Source organism: Bufo bufo, chromosome 3 (assembly GCF_905171765.1).
Source record: "Bufo bufo chromosome 3, aBufBuf1.1, whole genome shotgun sequence".
Classification (NCBI taxonomy): Eukaryota; Metazoa; Chordata; class Amphibia; order Anura; family Bufonidae; genus Bufo; species Bufo bufo.
Window position 1 is genome coordinate 681,285,637 of NC_053391.1, and position 25,778 is coordinate 681,311,414.

The 25,778-nt window shown below is 46.1% G+C and overlaps 1 protein-coding gene across 2 annotated transcripts; it reads right to left on the reverse strand.

Moving 5' to 3' along the window:
• Nucleotides 1-634: 634 nt before the first annotated feature.
• Nucleotides 635-24,749, reverse strand: TSKU (tsukushi, small leucine rich proteoglycan). Of its 2 annotated transcripts, none has more exons than XM_040426428.1 (2): nt 24,579-24,749; nt 635-1,821 (listed from the first exon to the last, which is right to left on the reverse strand). In XM_040426428.1, the coding sequence occupies exon 2, from the start codon at nt 1,811-1,813 to the stop codon at nt 758-760; it is 1,056 nt and encodes a 351-aa protein (XP_040282362.1). In that variant the 5' UTR covers nt 1,814-1,821; nt 24,579-24,749; the 3' UTR covers nt 635-757. The 2 variants fall into 2 exon arrangements, with proteins under 2 accessions (XP_040282362.1, XP_040282361.1); XM_040426427.1 differs by lacking the exon at nt 24,579-24,749 and adding an exon at nt 20,314-20,434.
• Between the last annotated feature and the right edge of the window lie 1,029 nt (nt 24,750-25,778).

A 25,778-nucleotide genomic window follows, 5' to 3' on the forward strand; every position in this document is an offset into this window, starting at 1 on the left:
TTCTCCAGGACAGTGGCTGGTGCTTTTGTCTATAGTGTGCAAGCACGACCACCGCAGCTGGATTGCACGGTGGTCGTAAACCCCTGGATGCAAGCAGTGTATAATTTTGATGGAAAAATGAATCCAGCCAGCAAAGGAAGTAATATGGAGAATCACAATACGTTAGTAAGTGCCTTGTATTAACTCATTCTACATAATAAAAGCCATTTGCTGAAGTGAAACAACCCCTTTAAGGCATCTCATCCAGCTAACCAGTAAAATCCTCTAATGATCATGGACCAGAACCTCAGAAACAGCTGCCTACAGGTAGGTGGCACTGGTTTGGCTGGTATGAATTAATTTGCATACCCCCCCCCCCCCCCCCCCCATGGAGCATTGCCTGAAAAATAAAGCCGCCATACACCGCTGTGTCTTTTCAATGGGAAAGTACCCCCTCCTGGGCTAATTGTGTGCATTACATTAGGATCATAACACATCAAGGAAATTTAAACATTTTTTATTTGAGTACATATATAAAAAAAAAAAAAAAAAAAAAAAAAAAAGCTTGATGAATCGATAGAAAATGGAAATTGGATTGGCATGAATTTGCTTCTATGTAAATCTGTACAAAATGTGCATCCGCTCTACCGAGAAGTCAAGTAATATTGCTCATAAAAATTTTATAAATAAATTATTGACAATTTTTTTTTCAAAAAGGCACATAATCTCTCAAAAAGGCATCGATCTTGTACATGAGAATTTGTATTTTTTTTTTTCCTTACAAAACATCTTGTGCTGATACAGCACCTCGATCGTTACGGCAGACAAGAACTTCCCTTCGGACCAGGCCATTTTGTAGATGGAATTGATCTTCTTTCATAGTCTTTATACAATGGATATCAGTTCCCCAGGTGATACTTTTCATGGATGGTAAGTGATGAATAGTATCTTTGGGTAAGGACTGCACCCCAGAATTTAACAAGTTCAGCTCTTGTAAGGATCTCAGGCCAAAGAAGACCTCCTCGCTTAGAGATACTAGATTGGGATTATTCGAGAGGTCGAGAACTAGGAGAGACTGTATGTCGCTGAAGCTTCGTGGAGCAATCTCTCTTAAATCTGGCATATTACTCAACGATAAATGGGTTAAACTTTTAAGTCCCAAGAAGTTATGTTCCTCGATTTTAGAAATTGGGTTTTTATCCAAATTAAGAGACTGTAAAGGGATTCCTTGAAGACCTTGGACGGAACGTAGCCTATTTGCCGACAAATTCAAACTCCGAACGTTTGGAAGAGGAGAATCCGACCCCCTTGATAGAGTGCTAATCAAATTGTTGGAAAGGTCAATATTCATAGCCTTCCCATTATTTTGAGAGGTGAACGCGCCAATCTTAATCTCCTCCAGCTTGTTAAAACTTACATCTAGCTCCACGAGAGGAGAATAGAAAAAGCTATGGTCCGGAAGAGCCTCCAACCGGTTGTGGCTGAGATCCAGAGACTCCAAGTATCTTAGTTTGGAGAACGTTGTAGAAGAAATTTTCACCATTTGGTTGTAACTCAAGTTTAGGTTGACCAACGTTGTGTACCCAGGACCGGACAACACAGAGTCATTGACGTGTTCCAGTTTGTTTGAGGAAAGATCCAAGTAAGACGTGTCCAGAGGGATAGAGACCGGAACGATGTGGGAACCAACCCCACTACAATCCACTTTGGTCAGGCTGAAGCTGTCGAACAAGCCAAAAGTTTCAACTTCGCAGGAACATCCCGGGAAACAAGGCTTGCTTGCAGCAACGATGCTGGTGATGAATAGCATGCTGAACCAGGAAGGTGGCCCCATGGTTACACCTGGAAGGAAAAAGCAAAAATGATCATCCCCCAAAAGAATTCAACATATCACATATAATTTCCCAGGTTATACCAGCATGCTCCCCATCATTATATACAAGAAGATGTATAACTTATACCAGCTGTACATATATAATTATATACAGGAGATACCCAGGTTATACCAGCATACTCCATATCACTATATACAGGAAGATGTATAACTTATACCAGCTGTACATATATAATTATATACAGGAGATGCCCAGGTTATACCAGCATGCTCCATATCACTATATACAAGAAGATGTATAACTTATACCAGCTGTACATATATAATTATATACAGGAGATACCCAGGTTATACCAGCATGGTCCATATCACTATATACAAGAAGATGTATAACTTATACCAGCTGTACATATATAATTATATACAGGAGATGCCCAGGTTATACCAGCATGGTCCATATCACTATATACAAGAAGATGTATAACTTATACCAGCTGTACATATATAATTATATACAGGAGATGCCCAGGTTATACCAGCATGGTCCATATCACTATATACAAGAAGATGTATAACTTATACCAGCTGTACATATATAATTATATACAGGAGATGCCCAGGTTATACCAGCATGGTCCATATCACTATATACAAGAAGATGTATAACTTATACCAGCTGTACATATATAATAATATACAGGAGATGCCCAGGTTATACCAGCATGGTCCATATCACTATATACAAGAAGATGTATAACTTATACCAGCTGTACATATATAATTATATACAGGAGATGCCCAGGTTATACCAGCATGCTCCATATCACTATATACAAGAAGATGTATAACTTATACCAGCTGTACATATATAATTATATACAGGAGATGCCCAGGATATACCAGCATGGTCCATATCACTATATACAAGAAGATGTATAACTTATACCAGCTGTACATATATAATTATATACAGGAGATGCCCAGGTTATACCAGCATGGCTCAAAGTATTAGCCAGAAGCGCTTGCCATTGCAGTACTGGGGTTAATGTACTAAGCTGTGGCTGCAGTCCTCCCTCTATAACATGAGCGCCGTCCCCTTCTTCACGGACACTATGCCATCAGTCACGTGGAGTCTGTGCAGCGGCTGCCTGGTTACGGAGCGGGCACAGCATGCGGTTTGTCAGTAAGGCCATGTGTACCCTCTATAATTGGCAGAAGAGTGAGGAGCAGCCAGTAAACAGGTTGTGATAACGCTCTTGTCCTAAGAAGGGCCCGTGTTTTATTATGGCACGTAGCTCGGGCACAGCGTGTGCTCCCATTACCAGTCTTTTAGGGATGTCTTATGTGCCATCAGTGTAAATATTAAGCAATTACCGCTGCAGCACAAAGGGACGAGGGCCCCATTATCTGCCGAGAGAGAGCGCCTTTTATATTCCGTACAAACCTCATGGGTAGAAAGAAAGGTTTCCTAAATTCGGAGGCTACTTTGCTGGACAAACATATCCCAGAATCATTCTGTATTTAAAGGGATATTCCCATCTGTCATAAAATGTCCAATAGGCGCGGGTCCCACACCTATCTCATAACGGGGCCACGTCCATCAACTGCGCAGCTCGCTCCGTTGACTTCTATGGGAATTCCTAATTCCTGTTTCCAGGACTCCCATAGAGGTAAAATGAGGCGGCCACAAGACTGGCCCCATTGTAGAGGTAGTTGCAGGTTTCGGAGGTCTCACAGATCAGAGAATTAACCCCCATCTTGTGGATAGGGATAACTTATAAAGATGGCCCAAACCCCCTTTAAATTTGGGGACCTATCCTGAGGATAAGTCATCGGTATCTGATTGTTGGGGGTCCAATTACAGACACCCCCCATCAATAGGCTGTCTGAAGGGGCTCAGACAAGCGCTGCGGCTTCTTCATATTATAGTAAGTATAGCGCCGTACACTGTATAGTGGCTGTGCTCGGTATTACAGCACATGAATGGGACTGAGCTGCACAAAGGCCTTGGGACCTATGGACGAGACGTCGTAGAAAGGTTAGGAGTTGGACCCCAAGACACTGATGACCTATCCTTATGATCCATATTTAAAGGGGTTGTCTCACCTTAGACATTGGTGGCATAATGCTAGGATATGCCACCAATGTCTGATAAGTGCAGGACCCCCCCAAAGAAAGCGGAGAGCATCCATGCATGTGCGGCTGCCCTCTATTCATTTCTATAGGGCTGCCAAAAATAGCCGGGCGCTGTGAAGTGAATGGAGCGGTGGCCGCACAGTGCGCTCTCCATTAATTTCTATGGGCCATTTTTGAAACTCCCTTAGAAATGAAAGGAGAGCATGCCCCATATGCACGGTGCGCTCTCCTTCACATTCGGGGGCCCGGTTCTGGATCCACACCCATCTGACTTTCTAGCCTAGGGATATGCCAAAGTCTGAGATGACACAACCCCTTTAATATGACTATTCTTTGGTTACAAAATTGGCCAGATCCAAATCACAAATAAAATATGAATGTGAAACAAGTAGATTGCAGATCTAGCAGAGCCGAGTTTGTCTATTGGTTCTACCTTTCCCAGTGGCTGCCGCAGCGGAAATGTATGGCTACCCATACACAATATTGTATATACAGTATGTAGCGGGAATCTACAGGGCTTCCTGGAATAGCCCTTTAAGGCATCCTCCATTGCCTTTCAAGCTGCAGAGCATTGCACCCCATTTATCACCAGATCTAACACCATCTACTAGGAGTCAGATCATCAAGAGACAACCAACATCCTACTCTCAGGAGAGACTTCTTCAATCATCTGCCGCTGGGGAAACCTGTTCTGATCTTGGAGGGAAGCGCGCAGGGCGAGATAAGATGGCGGAGGCGTTAATTGATGTGGAGACCGGTCCAGGCAGGATTCCACTTCATAAGACATCTGGCAAGATTACCACCAGGGCTGTCCCTGGAGACAACTATTCCAGGAATGTTTACAGAGGTCCTGGATTAAAAGGTGAAAGGATCCTTAAAGTATCAGAGGTTACGACCACCTGGAATGTAGAAGACTATGGAGGCTTCTCAGGTGGCTTCAGATAGAATCCATAGGTTGCATCTACCATAGTCAGGGTCCTTCTGCCAACATTGCCCATACATCTGAATATATGACCATCAAGTCTCAGACTTGCTCCATCCATAGAGTCCAAAACTTCCCGCCTTTACGTTTTGGCCGTTCGACCTCCAAGAATTTACATCGCGAGAAGACGGCGGGTCTACGTTTAGTGGATACCACATTGTCCAGAATTAGTAAAACACAGCCGATTTCTTTCTGAACGGCGCCACATCTGCTCACTGGTGGTGTGAGGTACCGCAGCTTGCTTCAATAGAGCTTAAAGGGGTATTCTAGTTGTTAGCTATAACGATTAGTGGTGGGGGGGTCTTACTGCTGGGAACAGAGCGGCAGATTGGGCATGTAAACCGCTACTTCACTCATCTCTATGGGAGTTCTGGAAATAGCGGAGCACTGTACTCGTCTCCGGAAACGGAGGGGGGGGGTGACTGGTGGGAGTCCCAGCGGTAGGACCCCGACCTGAGCATGGATGTGCAAGGAGCCACCTAGGACACCACAACTCCATGCACACCGATAGGCGAGCCTGAAAACCCACAGGCAACCAGCAGAATTGTGACTGCAGCTCTGGATGTGAACGTAGTGCAAGTAAAAGTGGAGAACACTACAAGACGCTGGCTTTTCAGGACTTCACACCATAATGTGACGTCCAATGTTTTGTATAAGAAAAACAAACTAAACAATGTAACAAAACCGTACGTTACATATAATGGATTCGCTTTATGTCCCCGACGGTTACTGAAAACCCAGGGCCTGTCACCTCCGAGGAGGTTTGATAAAATGGCACCGCGCTAAATCAATAAACCCATTTCTCGTTCTTCCTGCGAGCCAAACCTTCAGCTGTACGAGAAAACAAAAAAAGAGGGAATTTATCACCCACTGAGCCTCCCTTAAAGGAGAACTCCAACCAAATATTGAAAAAAACAAAACGTTTGCTCATAGGCTTCACCTCAGGCACGGGAAGTAGCGGACATCTATTACCGCCATATTCGCTTTCGTAGGTGGAGTACAGCGAGAGGACGCCGTTCTTCCTACCCCTTCTCACTAGATATTTTACACCTCTATAAGAGCCAAGGAGGTTTTATTTTAAGATATGAACGGAGCTGAGCTGCAGTACCCGGTACCGCCTCTACGCGGTGTATGGAGCGGTCTATGGCAGGCATCCTCAACCTGCGGCCCTCCAGCTGTTGTAAAACTACAACTCCCACAATGCCCTGCTGTAGGCTGTTCGGGCATGCTGGGAATTGTAGTTTTGCAACAGCTGGAGGGCCGCAGTTTGAGGGTGCCTGCTCTATGGGCTCATGCACACGTAACACATTTTCTTTCCCCGTCCGTTCTTTATAAAAGGAATGCAATTCATTTACAACGTGGAACTGCGCCAGTATTCATTCACTGATGTGCCGACTAACAAACTTGGCTCTGCTACATCTTAAAGGGGTCATCTGGATTTCATATCAGTTAGGCCTAATACACATGAACATATTTTCTTTCAGTGTCCGTTCCGTTTTTTTTTTTTTTTCGGACTGTATGCGGAACCATTCATTTCAATGGTTAGGACTGTTCCATCAGGGGCCAGCTGTTCATTCCATAAAATACGGAATGCACACGGACGTCATCCGTATTTTATGCAGATCGCAAAACACATACGGTTGTGTGCATGAGCCCTATAGCTGGTCAGCAGGTGTGGCGGGGGTTAAACCCCCACTGATATCATGTTGATCCAGAGGATAGACCATCAACATCCAAGTACGGGAAGACCCCTTTAAACACACACAAAAAAAAAAAAAAGTGCAATTTAAAGGAGCAGAGACACTAATGTTATATCAATAGCATATGCCATTAAAGGGGCAGTATTGTGCGCTAGTCCCCGGCAATCAGCCGTTATCACCAGTTCTGTCCCTGAAGCATTACTGGCGGCCATGCCAGGGAGGCCAGACTGGCTCTCAACCAAAGGATCCCCTTCTATGACAACCGTTTAGGCTACTTTCACACTCGCGTTTGGTGCGGAACTGTCATGGATCTGTAAAAACGCTTCCGTTCAGATAATACAACCGTCTGCATCCGTTCAGAACGGATCCGTTTGCATCATCTTTAACGTAGCCAAAACGGATCCGTCTTGAACACCATTGAAAGTCAATGGGGGGACGGATCCGTTTTCTATGGTGCCAGATTGTGTCATAGAAAACAGATCCGTCGCTATTGACTTACACTGTGTGTCAGGACGGATCCGTTTGGCTCAGTTTCGTCAGACGGACACCAAAACACCAGTGTGGAAGTAGGCGGCTACTTCCACAATGGCGTTTCTGGGTCCGCTTGAGAGATCCGTTTCAGGGCTCTAACAAGTGGCCCAAAACGGATCATTTCAGCCCCAATGCATTCTGAATGGATAAGGATCCGCTCAGAATGCAGCAGTTTGGCTCCGTTCTGTCTCCATTCCGCTCTGGAGGCGGACACCAAAACGCAGCTTGCAGCATTTTGTTGTCCGCCTGACGATGCGGAGCCAAACGGACCCAAACGGACCCGTCCTGGCACACAATGCAAGTCAACGGGGACGGATCCGTTTTCACCGACACAATATGGTGCAATTGAAAACAGATCCGTCTCCCATTGACTTTCAATGCAAGTCAGGACGGATCCGTTTTTTTTTTTTTAAAGAATAATGCAAACGGATCAGTTCGGATACAAGCGTTTGCATTATAGGTGCGGATCCGTCTGTGCAGATACAAGACGGATCCGCACCTAACGCAGGTGTGAAAGTAGCCGTACCTGAACAGTCTGCATGAGATAACCCCCTTTAAATGGGGTCTTGCCAAGTTGTAAGCACATCAGTGGGGGAGGAGAGCCTGATCAGTTGGGTGTGTCACCGATCACAAGAATGGGCTCCGGCGCCTCCCTACACGGTGCGGCGGCCGAGCATGCACACACCGCGGCTCCATTCATCTCACTGGGTTCGTGCCAATCCCATAATGTTCAACAGGCCGCTATCTATAATGGGCTCATCATGTGACCTCAAACAGGGGGGGGTCAAAGAGGTCAGATTCTCCCCGATTGGACATTGATTGCAAATCCCGGCGATAGGTCACTAAATGTCTGTTTTGAGACAACCCCCTCAAAATCTATGGACTGTGTACTGTACCCTTGTGAGGTCATTAACCATACGGCGGTGGCATGCTCCATGGTGCCATATCGATGAAGCACATGCGATGCCTACAGGTCAGTGATGGAATACGGAAATATGGGATAATGAGGAATTAAATACATGTTGAAGAAAATAAATAAACAAAAACTTAAAAAGTACTAAAGCCGCATCACGTCGCTGCAGCAGCAAAGCCTTATGGGAGAACATGTGGCAGTAATTAGGACCCAGCACAGGCAGCTGTTGTCTCGCAGTTTTCATGCCAGGCTGCTGCCTTTGGTGGTGAATTGCTAATGGACCGGATTTTAAAGCTCTGGGAGGTGTGAACAGCTGGATCCCTGCACAAATACCAACAGTCCCCGAAACTGCTCGTTATCACTAGAGGACAAGACATCTGTGGTCTCTGGGGGCCCATCTACCAGCCCGGGCCTCACACACGGGGCTAATTCTCGGGGACTGGGGGGGGGGGGGGAGGGAAGATTTGGGCAAGATGCCCTGAATGGGATTCAGTGGGGCCCCAGATTCTAAAATGAGAATACCTTCGCATTCACTGACAGCAAGCAGAGGTCCTGAATATAGCAAGGAACTGAAACACAAAGCACGCTGGAAAGTTGCAGAAGGAATGAGATTCATTTAAGCCGTGGAACTGCGACAGTAGGAAATGTATTCATTCACTGATGCGCCAACTAACAAACTTGGCTCTGCTACATCATAAGGTGTCGTCTGTAGATTTCGTATCAGTTAGGCTACATGCACACAAACGTATTTTGTTTCCGTGTCTGTTCCGTTTTTTTTGAGGATTGGATGAGGACCCATTCATTTCAACGGGTCCACAAATAAAATGCAGACAGCACACAGTATGCTGTGCTCATCCGTATGTGCGTTCCGCAGCGCCGCAAAAAATATAGAGCATGTCCTATTCCTGTCCGGTGGACAAGGATAGGTAGGTATTGTTACAATGGATCCGCAAAAAAAAAACAAAAAACAAATGGATGCCAAAAGGACGTCATCCGTATTTTTTTGCGGACCGCAAAACACAAACAGTCATGTGAAGGTTACTACTCAGCTCTGCAGCACCAGAGACAGACTCAGCTCTGCAGCACCCATATAATCATGAATCTCAGTGCGGAATGTCTAGCGGTGCACATGGCGCGCCTCTAGCTCCATTCTACAAAATCACAGACTCTGCGTCGTCCTATGGGCTCCATGCACCCGGCTCTGCTGTGCGCACGACACCAGCGTCTGGGAGGTCGCTTGTTCCAGCAGAAATCTTCCTCCACGTCAAACCCACATCCCCAACCACGTTGTATCCAAAGATGAACAATATCACGTTCTTTACTCCAATCACACCCAAAGCTGTATCTGGAAGACTGCTGGCTGCCATCTGGAGTCCATCCACACTGATAACATTCAGGGACTGAAAACCCAGACAAAAACCGAATACCTCCCTGAGTGGAGGGTTTGTTACAATTGTATCCAGTCTGGACAATGCTCTGTGTGCTAAACACATCAGGAGGGCAAACCTCTCTCCAGTCCTGATAGTTTGGCACAATCAGTGCAGGCAAAACATATCAATCTGGAATCCAGTACCATCTAGACTGCAACCCTCAGCTGTGTTCGCTCGGTACATATTTTCAACCTATTGGAATAAATAAGGTTTCCATTTAATGACAGCAAGCAGAGATCTTAACCCCCCCCCCCCCCCCCCTGCAGAAATGTTCATTATCTTTATAGGGATATAGTTCTGCATGTTATGATGCTGACATGTATGTGGCGTGCGGTGATGCAGCTGCGCGCCCCCAGCAGAGTGCAGGGACGGAGCTCCATGACAGATATTTTACTGTGGAGGGGGCACATATACAATATCCAATAAATGTAAAAAAAATTTAATGGGGTTGTACAACTGGTGCTATTTTCCAGAAACAGCGCCACTATTGCCCACTGGTAGCGTCTGGCATTGCAGCTTAGCTACATTGACGTAAATGGGATAGAATTGCAATACCGATGATCTATTTTTGCTGGTCCTTTTAATTGGGCATGATCAGGACAGTCCTCAGTGCTGCCTCCTACTGGGGAATATTGTAACAAGTTTCCACCAGGAGGACAACCCCCTCCCCACTGCCTTATCTACCTAATGCACTACTGTAGCTTATCCAAATATGTCTTTATTAAATGGGGGCGTCCATTTGTGAAAAACCCCATCAGGACCTCCCCTCTATTAGGTAGCGGGGCTACAAAGAGCGTACTCACTCTGGAGGACCCGACCTGTCCATAGATTACAGACAGCACACAGATTTTAATGGGAATGGTGTAATGCTTCATTTCTCCAGGGGAGGCACTGCAGGAAAAAACTGAACGCTTTGGCTGACAAATTCCCCCACAGTCTGCAGCTGACGGCTATCCTGAGATAGGGGATTCTTCTAAATAAAAGGACTGTCAAATGTGGACAACCCCTTTAAGGATTTTGAGGTCTCCCCAACGTAAAATTCCAATGGAAAAACTTTACGTTTATCTGGATTTTCTATGGTTTTCCCTTGAAAGTGTTAGTAAAGCATTCAGCCTGGACACCGGGCGCTCTCATGGAGATCAGGGTAGTCACCTAAAATATGTGCCATCCTGGAGATCTGAAAACTGCAGCCTGATGTAAACCCACAGCCACACAGGTCTGCGCCATCTGTGAGACCGTGTGACCGAGTCATGAGGAGCAGAGTCCACGGGGCCAGGAGATAACAAGACCCTGTTGTTTTATAGCCCAGGAACAAAAGGCAAAGTGACACAAACTTGTGAAAGTGGAAGGAGTCACTTAGGTCTACTGTACGCCCCAGACAAAAGCTCCCTGTGTGAAACCATGAGCGGGGGAAAGGGGGGCGCGAGTGGGGCCGAGGCCGAGCCTGCACAGAATACTAATCATCTCTTCCTCTGTCTCCACCATCCACCCATCATTTATTTCCAGTCCTGATGAATCCAATGTCCAAAACAACTGACAAAAAGGGAGGGGGGGGGGGGGGGGGAATGAATAAAGTAATAGAATAGGAAAGAGGGGTTATTTTCCTATTCAAATCTTCTTTTAAATATTCTCTCCTCTTACCTTGTTGATTCCCTTTAAGTATTTAAAAGTTTGCGTGTGTGTGTGTGTGTGTGTGTCTATAATATATATATTACACACACACACACACACACATATACATACACACAGTATTTTTAGAATTTGCAAAAAAAAATAAAAAATTAGTTTTTTTAAAGCTGCATAAAATAAAACAGAGGTTAAAGGACTGCAGACTGCAAATTGCATGCACTACTTTTTTGCGGTGCAGAGGCATGGAAAGAAAACCCACGGAAGAACTCACTAGTGATTCCGCTCTGACTCCGTTCCGCACCATAACGCAATTCTTTTGCAGCCCATAGACTAATAGAAGTCTATGGGCTGCAAAATGGATGCGTCCCATTTCTGTTATGCAGGGGAGGACTCAGTCAAGAGAGGACTCCCCTGCATAACGGAAATGGGACGGATCCGTTTTGCAGCCCATAGACTTCTATTATGACGGAATGAATAACCGTATGCCTCTAAAGGCATTCCGTCATAGAACTGCGTTATGGTCCGTGGTAACAGAATCCATAACGCAATTCTGCTTTTACCACCAAACGAAGTGTGAACGAATTTCAAAATATGAAATTTACTCATCTCTAGCTGAGATCTTTAGTATGTAAAAACACTTAAAAAAAAAAAAATTGTATACGAATTTTGTGATTTGGGCATGCAATTCTGATGGGCCCTATATTATATGTGGACTGAACCCCTTAGGGCTATTTATTAGCACTTTCAGGGCCCTGCCTGTCCTAGGCCACACCCATTAGTGACATCACTCACTGCCTACCCCCACAAAAGTTTTTGTTTGTTTGTTTTTATAAAAACAGGGGAATTTAAGATTAAGAGGGTAGAATACAATGAAATAAGTGTTTCAGTAAAAAAATAAATATATATATTACAATGTAGAAATTTGGCAACCTGAGTGAGTGTACGTGCCGATTTGCTAGGATGAGTGGGTGTAATTGTCAGGGCGGTGTACAGGGTGAAATTAAAGAGATAAAGATCATGATCATCAACAGAGTAACAGAATTGTATCACAGAAAAAAAAAAAAAAAAGGTTTCTACCAAAGAAAGGTGATCATTGGATCTACTGCTGCTGCGATCTCCCATGATCTCTGGGGTTTCAAGGCAACAAAGTATTCAATTTCCCAGCAGCGCCACCACAGGAGAAATGGGGTATTACTTTTTTATGTCCTCCAGAGAGGAACAGTTCTCCATCCTGGCTAATTGACCAAGATCCCAAATGAGGAACCCACTCCCCTTCTAATAACTCAAAATGCCCAGGACAACCCCTTTAAATTGGCTACAGACATGAGATTTTTGAACGGATGGGAAGAACTGAATGAAGAGAGCCTGAAGGGCAAATCAGTGACCACCTCTGTGGGCGCTGTAACGGTAGCCATATTGGTTGTCACCCAGCTTCTTCAGAACCTTGACAGGTTTTTTTTAGGGTTCGTTCACTTTTTTTCTGCAGCACAGAAACCACCAAGGTCTGGCCGCACAGTGTGAACACAACCTTAGGGCTCAGGCACACGACCGTTGTTTTGCAGTGTATTTTTCACGGATCTGTTGTTCCGTATCTGAGTTTTTTTTTCTTCTCTGATTTAAGTCCTCTTCCGTTCAGTTATTCCACAAAACATATCCATATGGTTTCCGTATGCGATCCATTTTTTTGCGGATCGTAAAACAGTAACTTATTAATCACCAAACACATGAGCAATATGGGCTGGGCATAGCATTTCTACAGTATGGATCCGCAAAATACGGATGACATACAGATGTGTTCCGTGTGCATTTTGCATTTTTTGCGGACCCATTGACTTGAATGGGGCCTCGGACTGATTTGAGGACAATAGGACATGCACTACTTTTTTGCGGAACGGAAACGCAATGCACACGGAATGCCTTCCGTTGTTTTTGCGGACCCACTGAAGTGAATGGTTCCGTGTACGGTCAGCAAAAAAATGGAACGGAAGAGGAAAGAAAATACGTTTGTGTGCATGGGTCCTTAGGAGGAAATTTCCTTTAAAACTGCAGCTACGCAATCATGCCAGGTCCAGGAAGTTTTTGGAACAAGGGCCATACACCATGCCACCCGACGCTCCCATTGACCACAGTACTCCACCCCGTTCCCCTATAGTCTGCCGAGTGTCGGCAGCCGTTCTACAAGTTGTCGCCCACCCTAAAACAGGATCTGACATGCTGAACAGGGGCCATAAACAGCAGGGGCGCTTAGTATTACTGCCCACGCTCCTCCAGCAGCAGAGCGGACTGGGAGCCAAGACTGGAAGCTGCGAGACGCTCACGGACTGTGCGAACGGGGCAAGATTCAACACGAGTCGCGCAGTCGGTGCCAGCTTAGCACGTCTTCTCTGCGACAGGAAATGTGTGCAAGAAGCAAAAACATGGGGTGAGCGAAGAAAATACAACCGACATAAAAAATAAAAATAGTTTAACATTTAAAAAATATATATTTAGATTAATTTTGTGATTTTGGACATGCAATTCTGATGGGCCTTATACATGAGGACAAAACCCCCTTTAAAGGTTCATTAACGCGAGTAATAGCTGTTTTGCATTTTGCGGAACGTAATGTCCTGCCCCTAATAGAACAGTCCTATGCTTATCCGTAATGTGGACAATAGGAGAACAGGTTCTATATTTTCGCGGATGCCATACGGATGTGGACAGCATACGGTGTGCAGTCCACATCTTTTGTGCCCCATTGAAGTGAACGGGTCCACATCTCTGACTGAATCGGATATGGAAAAAATGGTCATGAGCCTTTATTGACCTTTTCAGGTCCCTGCCTGTCCTAGGCCACACCCATCAGTGACATCACTCCCTACCCCAATGACCTCTCCCCCAGTCAACGCATTGTTATAGTATTAATCAACCCCCGACAGGGCTGACATCTAACCTGTAAGCGTGAAGGGACACGAAATATGTAGTAGGCGATGTGCCTTTAAACGTCACCAGATCTGATCTAATCAGTCAGGAGAGATTTTTTCCACCGATCACTTAACTGCCATCATGTGGGTTCCGCATTAAAAAACGAAAAAAATAAAATGTAACCCTTTAATCCCTGACTAGCTAGGCCTGACAGTACACGGAGGAGAACATATTACACATTAGGTAAGACCACACAAGACTGAAGCGTCAGATCAGGGACTAAATGGTGAATAATCGTCCGGAATTGGCGTCGACCGCGTGATAAACATAATGGGGCAAATTCATTAAAAGAAAAATATCTGGCCTCGTTTCCTACACAGTGACCAATCAGAGTTCAGCTCTCATTTCTTAAACTGCTCTGGTAAAATGAAAGCTGTGCTGTGATTGGTTGCTATGGGCAACAAGGTCAGTTTTTCCTTCAGTATGAAAGATCTGCCCCATTGGGCCTCATGTAATCAAAGCTGTCCAATGAGAAAAAAAAAAAAACCAACCAACAACCTGGTTACCCATAGCAACCAATCAGAGCTCAGCTCCCATTTATTAAACAGCTCTGGCAAAATGAAAGCTGTGTTGTGATTGGTTGCTATGAGCAACCAGGCCTAGTTTTCCATTACACACATCAATAAGTGAGGCCAATAGTTTAAGACCCATCCCCCCTTCAGATGTTGGTTCTCCTCGTTCCATCGCAAAACCGTTCATGCAAATTTTTTTTATTTTCGTATTTGTATGGCCTGCTTTAAAGGGGTTGTCTCACCTTCAACATTGGTGGGACAGCCTAGCGATATGCAGCTATCTCTAAGATGGAGCTCCCAAAATGAAGAGGAGCACACCACACATGCAAGGCTGCCCTCCATTCATTTCTCTGGGAGTGCCGGAAATAGGCAAGCGGCGCGCTGAGCTATTTTCGGAAGTCCCATAGAAATGAATGGAGAATGCACCGCCCAATTACGGCCACTGCTCCATTCAGTTCTATGTGCTCAGCCATTTTCAGCACTCCCATAGAAAAGAATGGAGGGTGGGTGCGCATGCACAGTGCACTATTGTTCACTTTGCAGGCTCTGTTCTAGAGATAGGTGCAGGTCCCACCTCTGGGACCTGCACCTATCAGTCACTTGGGGCATACTATCGCGATATGCCACCAAAAATTGACGCAAGACAACCCCTTTAAGTGAGAGAAAAGTAGCTTGAGCATCAACGGGATCGGCCAAAGACCTTATGCGCTGGATCCCCCTGACTGAAAACGTTAGACAATGTTGGATTTCATATTGAAGGGTCCTTCACAGATGAACCACTGACCATCTTGTCACGGATGTCATCACGGACATGTGAGGGAGGCCTTAGTAACTATGGATAAGTGGCGCCCCAGATGTCTGGCAGCAGCTTATTTCCCTTTTCCTCCATTGAAAACCCACACCCTTCAGTTGGGGTTGTCGGGACTAGGGAGGTATAGTTGTCAACCAAACTAATACTTGTGCATATGTCCAAAGAAACTAAATCTGTCGCACGCGATTCACGTAGGACAACCCGAATCAACAGACGACTGAAACTGCAGCACAACTCCATGTTCTTGGAACGCGCCAGCCCCGTGCAATGCATAGTTATTGGAAAAGACTCCATGTTGCCTCCATACCGCTTTGTTTTTTTTTAGGACTATCTTACAAAACTTGTCACAAAGTAGGTGGAGTTTATGGAAATAGGCAAGAAATTGGGACTTCTGTGGATCGGGGGCAGCGGGATAAAGATGTGTCCTGCAAAGACGGGGGGCATGTTATTCACAGACCTTCAGGCTGCAGCTTTGGCAGTTTCGCTGTGTAGCACGTAATGTAATTGAATGGGGCTGCATGGCAAACCGCATGACGCCATTCACGGACATGGTGATACGCCGCAAACTCCTACTTAGTGCCCCTTGCCCCCAAACATGGCTGACGGTGGCGCCCACATATAAGAGCAACGCTCAATAGTCAGCAGGACCGGACAATAGTCATCTAATGTCTATGGCTCAACTTGGACTACTTTCCCATCATTCACCACAAGTCCCACCTAGCAACAGAAAACATCGCACCCAGAATGTAGAAGAAATGTCGCAAGAGAGACTTATTTTTAGGATCAGTTCAGATGACTCAGAGCCGACACTACATCATTGATGAATCCAGTATTTGTCAGATCTGCTGCGTACACGACCAGTCACATCTGCAACTACAAGACGGAGAATTCCCACCCTGGGGGGAGTTAGAGATGGCGAGAACGACCAGGATGCTTTAAAGAGGAGCTCTCCGCTCTAATGACATGTCTGTTTTAGTAACTACATTCCCCGGGTAATAACCATTGTGAAGCATCTACTCTATGTAGCTGCATCCCTCTATTATTCCTGCTAGAAGTTATGAATGGCCAGCAATCTATAATGAAGGTCCTGCTGGGTGTTACCAGTTGGGGAGGGGGGGGGGGGTGTCCCTGCACAGCCTGACACTGGCAGCACTAAATGGATAGTGTCAGACTGCACAGAGACACACCTCAAACTGGTAACACCCATCTGGAACTTCATTGCGAACTCCTAGCTTTTAGCAGGAATAATTGAGGAATTGGCACAATATAGAGTCATAAGAATAGAGGATACAGAATTGTTATTACATGGGGGCAGCCATGCAGGGATCGGGAGCGACGCGGGTGCCAGGGAGAAGGTAAGTATAATCCATAACAGGGGCCCGGGCAGGGGGAGAGGGGGATATTTTAGATATCGGATAACCCCTTTAAAGGGGGTCTGCATCCTCTTTAGGCCTCCTGCACACGAACGTGTGCTGCCCGTTGCCGTATTGCGGATCCGCAATACACAGGCGCCGTTCCGTGGGCATTCCGAATCACGAATGCGGACCCATTTACTTCAATGGGTCCGCAAATCTGGAGATGCGAAATGGTGCGGAACCGAACCCTACGGAGTGGTTTCGTCCCATACTTCCGTTCCGCAAAAAGATAGAACATGTCCTATCTTTTTGTGGAACGAGCGGATCGCGGACCCATTAAAGTGAATGGGTCCGCGATCCGCCGCGGCTGCCCCGCGGTCAGTGTTTGTGCATTGCGGCATGCAAGGCCACGGGGCGCACACAGGAGGCCTAAGGCTGTTGTGGTCACGGGGGAAGAGGTATGGGCTATAACAGCAGAATCCCATAGTGAGCTGGCCGGTGATGTGTATACAAAGTGAACAATCCCTTTAAGAATAAGGGGAAATAAGTCCTTAAAGGGGTCATCCATTTTTATATAACTAAAACTCAGCAACATTCTTGAGTATCAGCTCATGACCATTTGACAAACAGCTATTTTTTTTTACCTTTATTTTCCTAAAACCACACACTTCTGTGTCAGCTGTACATGGTTTCAGTTATCCCTTCAGGGTCTGAGGAAAGCTGGAGGATTAACCCCATGGGTGCTGTAATGGTGGTTCTCACCCAGGACCAGAAAGTCCTCTTCTTCTGTAAAGTCGTTAAAAAGCCTATATAATCATTTCTGATTTATATCCATCTGTTTCTGGGAAAGTTGGGATTTTATTCTGCAGTGAATACATTTTGGTCTGTGCGGAAAGCAGAAATGGTGAGGTCTACATTGGGGGCTGTAGTCCATGACTCCCATTCCCCCTCCCCCATTCCTTTTTGTGGCCACTGCTGTACGGAAAAGATGAAAAGCGGATTTTTGGGGAATATTGTAATTCTAGAAATGTGCTCTGGGGATCACAGCTGTGAGAACGCGCTGGAGGCGACCGAGGCTTGAAAGTCTAGTGATGGGGGTGTGCAGACTTATGCAACAGGGAAAATTAAAGGGTTGTCATCCAGAAACTGCCTTAATTGAGGGTGAGAGTTACGGTATAGTATAGCGTAATCAATATAACAGTGTACCCATGCAATCCGTAACTTTCTAATATACTTTGTATATCGATTCTGCCCAATTTTCAACATTTCTGCTTGCTGCCAGTGAATGTACACATTCCTATTCACCCTCAGGGGCTAAAAGCCTACACAGATGTAATACTGTACATCTCAGCTGAAATTTTGTTACATTGTATCTGGCCTAGACGACACCCTGTGAGCACAAATCTCTCTTCTGTCCCAAAGCTCTAGGCTGATCGTCAACTGGCACGCAGTAACAAATCCTCAGCTGTGCAGGACTAGCAGGTCATGCATACTTATAGAGTTTACTGATATTTGCAGCATTTTTTCCACAAAAATAGAAAATGGTTGTGTTTTTACATATCCTAGTTGGCATGGCCTGCTACACTGAGGGTTTGGTACAATGTAGCAGCCTGGAGTTCAAAACAGTACAGAAACTTGTGCTGCTGATGTGGATTGTCTAGAACTGTAACAAACCCTCAGCTGCGAGAAGTATTAGATCTGTACAGCTTGGGTGATTACTAAAGGGTGAGTCCACGCGGGACTGAAGTGCTGCAGATCGGCTGTCACGATTCGTGCGCAGCAAATGCTGCGGGCTTTAACCCTTTGCGGCAAAATTTTGGGAAAATCCACTGCGCATTTTTCTGTTGCAAATTACACCCAGTGTGGATGAACCCTAGTAAATAAGCCTGGAGAAGTAATTTTATGTGGTTGCCCACGCAAGACCTCCTGCCTGGAAGATGTAAATCACTAGGGATCGCTGTCAGGGCATCCCTATCTCCCCGGCTGCTCCATTTGGCCATATTGAGTGTAAGCTCTTGAGAACAGGGCCAACAATCTTATATCATCTCTCAGGACTATAATTAATGCTCCCTATAGGAAACCACATACAGATGTATCAGGACAGCCACCCAATGCTTAAGTGACCACTTCAGCTCTGCTACATCCGCATCATTAGAACAAGGAGCATGTCCAACTTTGCCAGTTTGTTTAATTTGGAAAGCTGTGGACTCCTGCACAGTTTTGCCATGGACCAGCTGGGCAGTCACCGGAGGAGGAGGAGGGTTCGCTCAGCCGCAGCTACTGATCAAATTACTTGCAGCCGTGGCAATTTCAACTCCACTCAAGAAATGGGGGAAAAAAAAAAAAAAAAAAGGCCAAACTAACCACAGAAGTTTTCCTTATACACACTCCCACGGTGATCATACGGTGAACCCACAACCTAATTCCACGCTAATTGTCAGCTCTTGGGCCCAGTTTTTGCTGATCTCCTCCCTAAATTCCCAAACTGGAAACAAAGTTGCGAGTCCTATTTACTAACAAAAATATACAGTGTGAACGCCTCAGACTGCGATACCCTGGTGGGAGGGGTAGGGCCGCCCCTGGTGGAGGGGTATCACAGTCGGAGGCCTACCATATGGAGGTTTCGGGGGCCCACTGCTGCTGGAAGCTTTCTACTATCCATTAGTTTGCATGTAAAGGGGGACAAGCAGATTTCTTCATCGCTCAAACTTACTGGTGGATTGGGAGTAATGCATAAAGAACTATGGGGGCAGGGGCCCTCTGACCCCCACATTGGGACCCATATTTAGAATTCTTCCCTCTAAGGTCCGATTTTCCAAAAAACAGCTTAGTCAGACATAGTTTTTGGGGAACGCAGGATCGGTGGCGCATATGAGGTTTTTAGAAATTGCAAACAAAAATCTGGCTCTTCCTAAAAGGGGGATTCCATCATTAAGCAAAAATACTAAAAAAGTACAAAAAACAGGTACGGATTCTGTTCTGGCACTGCTGCTCTCCCAGTTATAAAACCCCATGGACATCAGATATCAATTATCTAGCAGATGGCAATAACTACTGACTCCCCCAAAAACACATACAAGTTAATAGGGGGTAATATAGCACCGCTATCTCCAATAGGAGAAGAAAAAATATATATAAAAGATTTGGATAAGGCTACATTCACACGACCGTATGTGTTCTGCTGTCCGCAAAAAACAAACATTCGTGTAAATGTAGCCTAAAGCCTCTTTCACACAAATGTATTTTCTTTCCGGGTCTGTTTTTTGCCGACCGTATACGGAACAATTCATTTCAATGGATTCGCAAAAAAATAAATAATTTAAGTTACTCCGTGTGCATTCCGTATTTCCGTTCTGCAAAATACGGAATGCACACAGACGTCATCGGTAATTTTTGCGGATCGCAAAATATATACGGTCGTGTGCATGAGCCCTAAGTCAAACTGTAAGTAGCTGGATCGTTGTTTTTCGAGACCATTCACCAGTCCCTCTATAGATTGATTTTAATTTTTTATGGGACTTGACAATCAATCAGGACATCTCTCAGCGGCTGCAATGTGTGGACCAGGCCGATCAGAGACAACTTTTTGGGGGTCACTGCCCGTAGTTCTTGAGGTCGATGACTGTCTACATAAACAGATCATTAATCCTTTATGGGTTATGATGAAACAAGAATAAATATTGTATTGGAGGGGTCGGAGTCCTCCCCCAGAGACAGATGGGGCAGTCCATATGACAGGAGCCGACACCCATGACCCCTTATACCAGTGGAATGTAAAGGGCAACAAATGGAAACAAAGTTGCAAAGGATATTTACAAACACTTGACACACCAGAATCCATAGGTCATGGGGGGAGGGGAGAATGTGTACTGCATGTCTGCATGGGAAAGGGGCAGAGTTAGCAGAGCCGTACCTGTATGTACAGTGGAGGTAGTAGTGCTCTATGTACAGGGTAGGGGGGGGGGATTAAATGCAATATATAGGAGGTGTCTATGGAAGCTAGTAGAGTCAAGGCTGCAATGACTGGGTTAAATAAACAGAAAGTATGGAGTGTAATAGACATAGCAGAGCCATGTGGCGAGTAAGGAATAACCGCAATGTATAGGAAGCTTGAATGGATGTTGCTGAAACCATGGAGGGGTTAAATGTAGTGTACAGAAGGTATATAAAGGGAAGCCAGGACACCATGTGATGTACAGTGAGTTTGAACAGAAGTTAGTGAACCCGTGGAAGATGAAAAGGGGTTAATACAATGTATAGAAAGAGTATAGCCATGTGTAGTAGTAAGGGGTTAATCATACAATGTATAAGAGCCCAGTGACTATAATAGAGCTATGTGTGGCCGTGAGGGGTTAATATCATGTATAAGAAGAGTGCAGGGAGGATAGCAGGGCTGTATGTGGCAGAAAGGGGTTAATATAATGTACAGAAAGTAAGTGAACCCACGACTCCTATTAAAGGAAGGTTACACTGAAGCTAGTGCAGCCATGTAAGGGTTAAATGTAGTAATATGATGTTTACGAAGAGTGCAGTGCCTTTACTGGAGCCATGGGTAAACGGAAAGGGTTAACTGAATGCATAGGAAGCTTGCACTGAACTTAGGAGAGCCATGTGTACACAGAAGGTGTGTAGGGAACTGACTGTGCTGCAGGGGTTAATACTATAGGAAGAGCAGAGGCATGTGTGGGGCTAAGGGGTTAATACCATGTATAGAAAAGGCAGAGTCACGTGTGGTACTAAAGGGTTAATCAGGGTAATGGGGGTCTGCACTCAGTCAAGCCATGCAAGGGTTAATCCGGGGTAATGGGGGTCTGCACTCAGTGAAGCCATGCAAGGGTTAATCCGGGGTAATGGGGGGGCTGCACTCAGTGAAGCCATGCAAGGGTTAATCCGGGGTAATGGGGGTCTGCACTCAGTGAAGCCATGCAAGGGTTAATCCGGGGTAATGGGGGTCTGCACTCAGTGAAGCAATGCAAGGGTTAATCCGGGGTAATGGGGGTCTGCACTCAGTGAAGCAATGCAGGGGTTAATCCGGGGTAATGGGGGTCTGCACTCAGTGAAGCAATGCAAGGGTTAATCCGGGGTAATGGGGGTCTGCACTCAGTGAAGCAATGCAGGGGTTAATCCGGGGTAATGGGGGTCTGCACTCAGTGAAGCAATGCAGGGGTTACTTGTAGGATGCAGAGAAGTTGGTGAGGCCATGCAGGGGTTAACCCCCAGGACGCCCGCGCAGTGCCATCTTAAGAGCATTATAGGCCCCCGGGCAATACAGTGCACTGGGGCCCTGTCTACACAATCACGCACTAGAATAAAAATGCAAATTATCAATAAGGCGATATTTATTGGGCATTTCCTCTTGTGGATTTTCCCCAGCAGTAGGATCAGGTAATGATACCATTGGTATTTCTGCTGGAATTGGAGTGCATGTAGATGTGGATGCTACATCTGGAGGAGCAGAACTACTGGCTGACGTTGCACCTGGATTGAGCCAAGATGTTAGTTTTGGAAGTTTGCACATTTTCTCTTTCTCCTCTGCAGCCTTTTTCCTCTTCTGTGCTCCACTCAAAACATTACGTTTCATTTCTGCACTAAAGGTTATTTTCACCAACACGTAATAAACTTTATTTTTCCTCACCTTTTTTACACTTCCTCGAACGAGTGGCAACTCTAAGATTGCTATATAAGGGGGACACATAAGATATTACAGTCAAAACTTGAGGGGCACTAATAACTTAAAGTGGATGTAAACCCAAACATTTTTTTTTTTTGTGATGTCACAATGTAGAGTACCCAGGCAGTACACACGCCACTCCAACATTAATACCCACCAGCACCAGCAGTACCCACACCAGCATTACCCACCAGCACCAGAGTGTGTGTACATTTATATATATATCTATATTTATTTCGTTTTTTTAGTTGTATGATTAAAGTGGATGTAAACCCCCAAGTATGCAGTATAGCACCCTATAGTATACAGCACCACACAGTATGCAGTATAGCACCCTATAGTATACAGCACCACACAGTATGCAGTATAGCACCCTATAGTATACAGCACCACACAGTATGCAGTATAGCACCCTATAGTATACAGCACCACACAGTATGCAGTATAGCACCCTATAGTATACAGCACCACACAGTATGCAGTATAGCACCCTATAGTATACAGCACCACACAGTATGCAGTATAGCACCCTATAGTATACAGCACCACACAGTATGCAGTATAGCACCCTATAGTATACAGCACCACACAGTATGCAGTATAGCACCCTATAGTATACAGCACCACACAGTATGCAGTATAGCACCCTATAGTATACAGCACCACACAGTATGCAGTATAGCACCCTATAGTATACAGCACCACACAGTATGCAGTATAGCACCCTATAGTATACAGCACCACACAGTATGCAGTATAGCACCCTATAGTATACAGCACCACACAGTATGCAGTATAGCACCCTATAGTATACAGCACCACACAGTATGCAGTATAGCACCCTATAGTATACAGCACCACACAGTATGCAGTATAGCACCCTATAGTATACAGCACCACACAGTATGCAGTATAGCACCCTATAGTATACAGCACCACACAGTATGCAGTTTAGCACCCCACACTATACAGTACCCCACAGTATATAGTAGAGCAGTATAGACCCCCACACTATACAGCACCTCACTGTATACAGCACCCCAAACTATACACGATACAGCCCCCCACACTATACAGTACAGCACTCTACACTATACCGCACCCACAGTATACAGCCCCCCACACTATACAGTACAGCAGTATAGCACTCCCCCCACTATACAGCCCCCCCCCACACTATACAGGCCCCCCACACTATACAGGCCCCCCACACTATACAGCCCACCACACAGTATACAGGCCACCCCCCCCCCCCCACACACAGTATACAGCCCACCACACAATATACAGCCCATTACACAATATATAGCCCACCACACAATATACAGCCCACCACACAGTATACAGGCCCCCACACAGTATACAGCCCCCCACACAGTACACAGCACCCCACTATACAGTAGTTTACAGTATATTAAAATAACAACCCCATGTCACCTTTTTCTGATGTAATCTTTACACAGAAAAGCTCCACAGTTAACTTCTGCAACACTCCTGATAGGACCTGTGATGACTTCATAGCCATGTGACCAGTAATTGCTAGGTTACTGGTCACATGGTAATGATGTCATTAAGGTCCTAGATCAAAACTCATTAAGGTCCTAGAATTAAGATCATTAACACAGTACGATCATGATGCCTGTGTAGCCGACAGCCTGACACCCGGGGCAGTAGCTAGCAGGGCTCAAGAGGCAGCTGCCTTGGGCCCCCCCATGAGCAACTGGGCCCAGGGCAGCTGCCCCTTTTGCCCCTTGGTAAAGACGGCCCTGGCGGCAACGCTGCTAAATGACGGTTGGGAAGTTGGCTGGTGGGTTCACTGGGCAGGCGGGCCCCCAGGCAAGTGGGGCCCCCGGGCAACTGCCCAGCGTGCCCATTCGAAAAGACGGCCCTGCGCCCGCAGTGAAGTTGCTGAAGCCCGCACTGTAGTCCCCCCCGGGCTGGCTGACGCCTGTAGTCCCCCTCTTGCCTGTAGTCCCCCCGGCTGGCTGACGCCTGTAGTCCCCCTCTTGCCTGTAGTCCCCCCCGGGCTGGCTGACGCCTGTAGTCCCCCTCTTGCCTGTAGTCCCCCCCGGGCTGGCTGACGCCTGTAGTCCCCCCCCGGGCTGGCTGACGCCTGTAGTCCCCCTGTTACCTGCAGTGTCCTTGCGGTCAGGGGCGGCAGTCCTGTGTCATCCTGTCCTCGCTCCCACTCTCCAGATGTTGCTTTCATTTATACCCGGAGCGGCGGAGCTCCCTCCCCTGAGTGCGCGCTCGGCTCCTCTGCTGCTCCAGCCCCGCATTCTCCGGCACTGCTGCCTGCACTAAGGGAGCGTCTGCCAAGCGCGGGAACGGGGAGAGGCGCACACAGCCCAGGCACCGTCATCAGGGGGCGGGGAGGGCCCGGCTGCTTTAACCCTTCACTTACAACTTCTACTTTTGTTTTTCGAGACTTGATGGTGTTTTTTTTTCTCCCTTCCTTGGTTGTTACTTACTGGACAGTATTATATTATTATTTCAAGAATGATTCAGGCTTATTGATGGCAGATTTTTCTTCAAAGCTCCAAGGGGCACTTGGATTTGCCCTATTTGACCCCTTGCCCACTTTGGCTCCCCTAAAACTGCCCCTGCTTATGGAGACATGGCAGGAGGGGGTCCGGGGCACAACCTATTGGGAGACTAGGGTCCCTGGCTCCCCCATTTTGCCCCCCTGAGAGGATGACATGAGGCGGCCCCATCCTGAACTGAACTTTCTTGGCTTTATGGGAAAGTTGTGCCAGAATTCCCATTGATGTCAATGAAAAAAGCCGCAATCGAGGCGGGGGACCCCAATTCTGACAGCAGAGGTGACACCCCCACCTATAAGAGATTTAGGGCATATTCTGTGGGTATTTGGAGCACTCAGGGTAAGGCCTCTTGCACACGACCGTATGGCATTTTCAGTATTTTGCGGTCTGCAAAAAACGGATCCGCAAAAAATACGGATGACGTCCATGTACATTCCATTTTTTGCGGAACGGAACAGCTGTCCCCTGATAGAACAGTCCTGTCCTTGTCCGTTATGCGGATAATAATAGGACATGTTCTATCTTTGAACGGAACGGAATTACAGAAACGAAAGGCATACAGAGTAACTTCCGTTTTTTTTTTTTGCTGGTCTAACGGAACGTAAACTGGAAATAAAAAACGTTTGTGTGCAAGAGGCCTGCTTGTTCACACGAACGTATGGGTTCCGTGGCCGTATTGCGGACCGCATATGCGGATCCGCAATAAACGGACACCGTTCCGTGTGCATTCCGCATTCACTTGAATGAGTCCGTAAATCCGGACATGTGGAACGGAAGCAGGGAAGGGA